Raw genomic sequence first — 7,607 nt, 5'->3', positions numbered from 1 at the left:
TCTTCTTCTTCTTCTTCTTCTTCTTCTTCTTCTTCTTCTTCTTCTTCTTCTTCTTCTTCTTCTTCTTCTTCTTCTTCCTCTTCCTCTTCCTCTTCTTCTTCTTCCCCTTCTTCTTCTTTTTTAGGTTTTTTTTTTGAGACAGGGTTCTCTTTATAGCCCGGGCTGTCCTGGAACTTACTCTGTAGACCAGGCTGGCATCGAAGTCAGAAATCCGCCTGCCTCTGCCTCCCAAGTGCTGGGATTAAAGGCTACCACTGCCCGGCAAGTCAATCTAAGGTATCTTCTACACCTGAGATTCTCTCTTCTATCTTTTGTATTCTGTTGGTGATGCTTACATCTGTAATTCCTGATTCTTTCCTAGGTTTTCCATTTCAAGAGTTGCCTCCATTTGTGTGTGTGTGTGTGTGTGTGATTCTACTTCCACTTTTAGGTCTTGGACCACTTTGTTCAATTCCTTCACCTGTTTGATTGTGTTTTCCTGTATTTAAGGGATTTGTTTCCTCGTTAAGGACTTCTATCAGTTTACCTGTATTTTCCTATATTTCTTTCAGGGAGTTATTTATATCCTCTTTAAAGGTCTCTATTATCTTCATGAGGTAGGATTTTAGGTCAGCTTCCTGAACTGTGATGGGAGAACTGGGTTCTGATGATGCCAAATCATATTGGCTTCTGTTGCTTATGGTCTTGGACTAGTCTTGGTGTCTATCTGGTGCCTGCCTTTTGTGTCCCTGGGTTGTGTTGTGATTGTTAGGGAAGGTCCTTTAGCAGTTGCTCTGCATGCAGTGGATCTCCTAGAGGCCTGGAGACTGTAGTATCTTCAGAGGAGCAGACAAGGTGTTGATCTGCCCCAGCAGAAGGTGCCAGCCAGAAGGGATCTTTAAAATTTTTAAATTTTATATTTTTACTTTTTTTTTTTGAGATTTTAATTGTCTCATCCTCCCTTTCCTTACTCCAATCCCTCACATGTATTCTTGCTCTCATTCAAATTCATAGCTTTCTTTCCCTTGTCTATATCTGTATGCCATTTCCTAAATTATTCTACCTTCCTACCTACTTCCTTAAATATGTAAAAATACCATCTGCTCACTCAATTTGGATAATGTTATGTGTATGTTTGCTTTCAGGGCTGACCATGTGGTGGTACTGGATAACTAGCCAATTGCTCTGCTCTTCTCTGGGGAATACTATTTCTCCAGCTCTCAGCATTTCTTAGTTGTGTATAGTTCTTTGTCTAGGGACAAGGTCGTTTGAATTTCCCCCTCCATGCTAGCATGTCTATTGATGTCATCCCTGTCAGGTAATGTTTAGGCAGGCATGCTGGTGAGACTTCATGGATATAGTTTTTCTGACATTTCAAGGAGACATAGATTCACAGAAAACTTCCTGTTCATGTGGCTCTCATGATTTCCTTGTTGAGGGGTGAAGACTACACTTATCTGTTATCTGTGGTAGAATGTAGTTGAGGATTGAGCTGGTTTAGTAAAATGAGTTGATTATATATATATATATATATATATATATATATATATATATATATGAATGAATGTTTTGTTTGCTGTCTGTGTACCACATGCATGTATGGAACTCACAGTAGCCAAAAACAGGGAGATAGATTCTCTGCAACTGGAGTTAAAGGTGGTTGCAAGCTGCCATGTGGGTGCTGAGAATTAAACCCTGGTCTTCTGGAAGCTTGGTAAGTGCTCTTTATTCCTGAGCCACCTCTTCAGCTCTCCATCCTATAACTTTTTTTTAAAAGCTCATCTTCTGTTAATTTAAAAGTAAAAATTGCTTTTTAAGTATAATAATCATCCACAGTTGCTTTAACAAATAAATCTCAACTATGGTTATTTTATTTGGAAAGTAGCAAATAGGAAATTCTGACTCTTTTAGAAAGGGCCTGTAAATGCCCAATGTGGTCTAAATGTTCTACTTTTATACACTTCAGAAATTGAGGCAAAGAAGAAAATCAAAACAGGAATTTTTATTTGCATTTCAAGGGTTAAGTACTTTAAAGTGCCAAATCTGGATTAAGCACATGAGAATTCTTACATGATCTGGAAGTTTATCTCTAATAAAAATCTACTGCTTAAAAAAAAACAACTTTAGGTAGTATTCACTATACGTGCACCCTCATAATTAGCTTGGAGGCTTTGTGAGCCAGTAAACCAATCTCAGAAATATAACCAAAAGAATTTCAAAAAGCTGAGTAAAGAAGAGCATATTACTAGGACAGGTATGTAACAAGTAACAGATGGTGTAGGAAGCTAAAAGGATATCCCAAGTCAGCTTGTTCTCTTACAGTGGTTCAGACTCAAATAATTCTTAAAACTCAAGATACAGTACCCCAATATTTAATTTCTATAATGTACATTGTTAATTTTAACTTTAAAAATTACAAAAGTGAAAGCACAGAGGCTTCCTTTCTGGCATCACCCCATGTGCTGCTAACCAGCACTGTTTACTAAGAATTCACAGAAATTACGTATTTGCAGGTGCCAAGGAAGCCAGGTAACAAAAATGGTAGGATAACAGAGTTATATAAATTAAAAAGGGAGGGTGAAACCTCCAATGTATACAAAATTACAGCATTACATTTTAAGTAAGCATAACTAACAAGCTTTGCATGGAACATCTAGGCTGATGTTTGGAATTGTGTGACTTTTAAAAGCTAAGCAGGGAGAGAAGAAGCCAAGGAAGGTCACTGGGCTAGGAGCTTGGAGCCAGGGGGAGCTACTTCACCTTTAGGGTTTCATCTTCTCATTAATAAAACTAGATCATCTCTCTTGGATCTTTAAACAGAACAAAAAGTTCCTTCTGTACACAATCAATGTGATTCAGGCATATTTCTTTTAACATTTGTAGTAAAGAAATGTGGGCATACACCATTTTGCAACTAAATATAATCTCTGAATGCTAATTATTTCTGGAACTACTAGCAGCCTTTTCTCATCTTAGCTGACATGTTCCTGACACAAGCAAGTACCCTCATTAGGTAGTATCTGAATTACAGACAGAAATGTTCTGTGCAGATGGTGGTTTCTTAATGCTTAGCAATTATACAAAACATACGTAGGATAGTGACAAAGACTCTCCTAAACCAAAGCTAAGGGAACCCTTTAGATCTGTGGTATGACATATGAATATCCTTTGGTTTTTGTTAAATATTTATATTGAATAACCCTCTTCTGCAAATGAATAACAGTTTATTCACATGTCTTTGTGACAGTGGGATGTGTAGGTTGCAGTTTGTGGCCACTTGGGAGCTGACAGCTTATAGTAAACTTGGTATGAAAGACAGCAACGTTTTGATGTCATATAATTGGTACTTAGTACTTTCTTGCACTGGTGATTTTTATTACCCTCCAGTTTTGCATTTTTCATTGAAAGGCATGTTTAACATGGGTACTCTGTAGGGTGTAATAACTTATGTAAGACAGCTAAATTTCATGTTTGTCATTACTAAATTTATGGCTTTCACTATAGCCTCTGAATATAAGTGTTTTTTAATGTGAAAAGGAAAACTTTCTAGTTAGAGAATTTAGAACCAAATGATCATCCAAATTTCTCTTGCTGAGTTGCATGAGATCATGCAAATTTATGTGGTTATAATGTTCAGTATTTTCTATAAACTGTTTTGTAAAACCCCTCAAATTCCTTTAAAATAGGATACAGTATTAAAAATAAAAATTAAAAATAAAAATACAGCTCTAAGTGATCATGATGTATGAAGGCATAGTATAGACTCCATAATCTAAAAATTAATGAGTATGACAATTATTTTCATGATGGATATAATTTATAAAGGAAGTATGTTAATTTTTATTCTACTATGGTATCATAAGCATCAATTTAAGTATTTACTAGGTTGGCCTAAGTCACCTAATAAAATGCTTATCGTTACTGAAAGCACAAAGTTATCTAATTTTTCTCTGGATAATTCAGTGATTTCTACGTTTTGAGATTCCTTTTACTTTTCCAAGTTCTATTTTACAAAGCAGGAACACCTATTGACTTAAAAAAATTAAGTCATGCTTATGTCGTGTTAAGTTTCCCCATACTCTTGATATAATTTTCTTTTTAAAAATAAAAAATGTCATACAGTAAACACATTTTGGTCAGAGAGTACATCACACTAGAGGTCAAAGTTTTTAGTAATCTGAGAAATCAGATTTATGTAGTACTTAAAGAAATAAATGAACTCTAGTGAAACCTAAACTTTTCATTTAATTGGAAATTTAGTTCAATATAGAAACTAGGAATTTACCTCTTTAAAATGGCATTATCTATATTGGTTATCAGTAAAAATATGAATTCTTCCCCATCTATATCTTATTCAAAGGATTCCTGCTATAAATAATAAAATTGAAGGATCATGAATTAATGTCTATTTTAATATATGATTTCTGTTGTGATTTAGAACAATAAATACCACACAGTGAAAAACTTACCAACTAACACAGCAGCAAAAGAAAAATGTATGTATATATCACTATGGGCAAGATCTTTATAATAAATTATAGTACAGTCCCATCACAGTATGCTTCTACACAAAGTCACTACTGTGAACACTTAAAGAAATGTCTTGTATGTCTTAAATCTTGATCTAATAAAGTTTATACAATATCAAATAATATCAAAAGTCTAAAAAACACAATGAGTTTTGATATCATGTTTATAAATTATTGTTTTATATATTTTACAAAACGTAAGGTCAAAAGTGGAGCTTAAAAAAAAGTTGAAGTTGCTATTCTTGATAACGGGTAAAAAATGCACTGTTTCAAGCAGAAGCTATGTAAAGGCTCACACAGTTTCTCTGAGAATTTCTTTAAGCTTCCACCAACCATGGCCATGTGTCAAAGACAAACCAATAAAAGAGAACTAAGAAATCTGTTTGAAAGATGTAGGGAACAAGATCTGAGAAGCTCTGCATACAGCCATAATTAAAGTTCTGCTCACAAGTGAGTTCTAGGACCCTGATTACTGGGGTGACTGTCACTGAATTGAGACCCAATGGGGAAAACTTCAGAGGTTGCTGCAAGTTTTTAATCTTTCTCAAATTTCTACTCATGTGTATCTGGTAATAATATGCCCCAGGATTATTACCTTTGTAGTATAACTAATAGGAAATGTGATTTAAAGGTGATAAATCATGTCATATGCTGTTTCCCATAGAAAAGCAGAACTAAAGATGCAGTTATTAAAGACAACAGTGTAGAAATCAGGAAGAAATGAAATATGCCTGCATCTTAAACTGCCACTCATTACAGAACTAGCCATATTTTACACATTTAAGAGCAAATACATGACCATGCTGAATTAAGTGACATATTATCCCCTTCTGCAGGAAACTGAAATGGTAAAATTACAAGCAAATAAAACATAATAGAAAAAAGGACAAAAGGAATGTAAAGAAAAATCTTTTAAATTATTGTGAGATCAAGTTGATGGGGCTGTGTGAAGAAGAACAGTACCTGATAACACCAGCAGGCTGCTCCGCCTGACTCAACATGACCACTCACTCCTCAACTGCTATTGGACTGGTGGTGTTTTGTAGGTAAGATACCAGCAACAGACGATGACTTCTTTCTACTGAATACATTGTTTCTTAGTTGGTTTCACATATATAGATTGCCTGAGATAATAAAATCATCAGCATAATGATAAATTATGAAGGGCTTTCTAAATTTGATAGAACAAGTTTGGATGTGGAGACACAGAATGGGTGTTGGTGTAGGCTGCATACATATTTAATAATAATGCCTTTAGTCAACAATTAAAAGTCGATGGATATGGATGCTTGTGCAGAATCATCTCGCCCTCTGACATAAATTTCACAGGGAATTTCCTCCATCACTCTGTCCTCTAGAGCCTGTTCAGGGCATTCATGAGCTTGTTTGAAAGTGTAGCTGCTTTTTTTGAAGGTGCTATTAAATGTTTTCATTGGCTGTGGTTGTGCAAAATCATTTCGGAAGGGCAGTTCCATGGAACTGAGGTTGGTCCTGCTTTGTTTGACACTGGAGGCCTGAGATCCACAGTGGTGGTCGTGAATGCACCGGGAGGCCGTGGAGGAGCGCCGCAGCTTCTGGTAGTTGTCAAGTTCTTCTGACAAATCTGCCAGATCTGCAGAAATCTCTTTCTCTCTTAGTGAAAATAGTTCATAATGGGGAGGATCAAATACTTCCTGGAACCCAGTTTTATTAAATGTACTTTTACAAGCCATAACCTTTTTCCGGGGCTGTTTCACTTGTACTAAAATAGAAATAATGAGAAGGACCAAGACAATTCCTGATGTAATGCCAATAATTGTCCCATGAGTTTTAGTGATTTGTTCAAATAGTCCAGCTTTTTTCTTTTCTGTAAGAAAGAAATGTTGAGGTTTTTTTCAAAATTCATTTACATGAGTTTCAATACAGATTGGCTAAACAGGAAATTTGGTTCAAATATATCAGACACTGAAAAACTGCTTTTTAAACAAATAGAAAGTACTATTCCCGTGATTTCCAAATCAAGTAACAAATAATGATATAGCTAGCTAGGGCAAAGAAAAACTGAAGTACTTGATTCCCTTACTCAAAAGGTGCACAAGGGCCTACAATTTACAAATTACATTAATATGGAAAATTTAAAAAACAAACACTCTTGATCTATCAAGTTTCTGCTATAAAGCAGATTCAACAAACTACTGTGTTGTTGATTCATAGCTGTTTGATCAGATTAACAATCCAGATACACCACCATGGTCTACTGTTTTGGAATGATAAAATACTTGTATGTCAAGATTACACATCACCTTCCCTCAGGAAGTGCTTGTTTGAACTTGTTTATTACACTTTTAGAAAGATGAAAGACAGATAAAATTTATTTTTCCATCTCTAGTAACAACCAAGTTACAGGTGGATACCTATCATTATCACCTTTACCTTTCAAAGTATATGTTAGAAATAAGAATAACATGGGATGGAGAGATGGCTCAGCGGTTAAGAGCACCAATTGCTCTTCCATAGGTCCTGACTTCGATTCCCAGCAACCACATGGTGGCTCACAACCATCTGTAATGGGATCTGATGCCCTCTTCTGGTGTGTCAGAGACAGCTACAGTGTATTCATATACATAAAATAAATAAATCTTAAAAAAAGAAAAAGAAATAGAAGTAACTTGATGTAGAGGGAAAGAAAAAGCATTTTCCAATGCACTGCTTTTACATCACTATAATCATCTATTAGCTGGTGTTATTAGACAGTGCTTCTATACTCACTACAAGAACCTGTTAGTTGGTCATATTAGTCCTTCCGTTCTTGAGGCTATCCTCTAAACTATCTGGTAACTACATAAAGGGTATTTATAATATAAAGTTCATCAATAATGTAAAACAGGGCATAAAATATGGAGGCACACTTCTGAATAACTTGAAAATACACCCTACAAAGAAATGCTTTTGTTAAGTATTTCTTTTATAACATCCAAGAAGTAAATTATCCTGTAAAAGTGTTACTATGTGTGTAGCTCCACTAGAACAATTATCATAGGCACACCTGTAGAAAGGGAACTTTAGGCCCATTTATCTATCTATCTATCTATCTATCTATCTATCTATCTATCTATCTAT

The 7,607-nt window shown here is 35.2% G+C and overlaps 1 protein-coding gene across 2 annotated transcripts in view; it reads right to left on the bottom strand.

The window, feature by feature from the left end:
• Positions 1-1,961: 1,961 nt before the first annotated feature.
• The window catches only part of Neto2 (neuropilin and tolloid like 2), a 59,764-nt gene continuing 54,118 nt past the window's right edge, over positions 1,962-7,607 (bottom strand). For both annotated transcript variants that reach the window (XM_028755535.1, XM_028755536.1), the window contains exon 9: positions 1,962-6,354. In XM_028755535.1, coding sequence (XP_028611368.1) covers positions 5,774-6,354 — 581 coding nt within the window. In that variant the 3' untranslated portion in view covers positions 1,962-5,773. The remainder of the gene's footprint in view (positions 6,355-7,607) is intronic.

The sequence above is a fragment of the Grammomys surdaster genome, unplaced genomic scaffold (assembly GCF_004785775.1).
Source record: "Grammomys surdaster isolate TR1022 unplaced genomic scaffold, NIH_TR_1.0 126063, whole genome shotgun sequence".
NCBI lineage: Eukaryota > Metazoa > Chordata > Mammalia > Rodentia > Muridae > Grammomys > Grammomys surdaster.
Note: the sequence above shows the minus strand (reverse complement) of the source record. Positions and strands in the feature narration are given on the sequence as shown.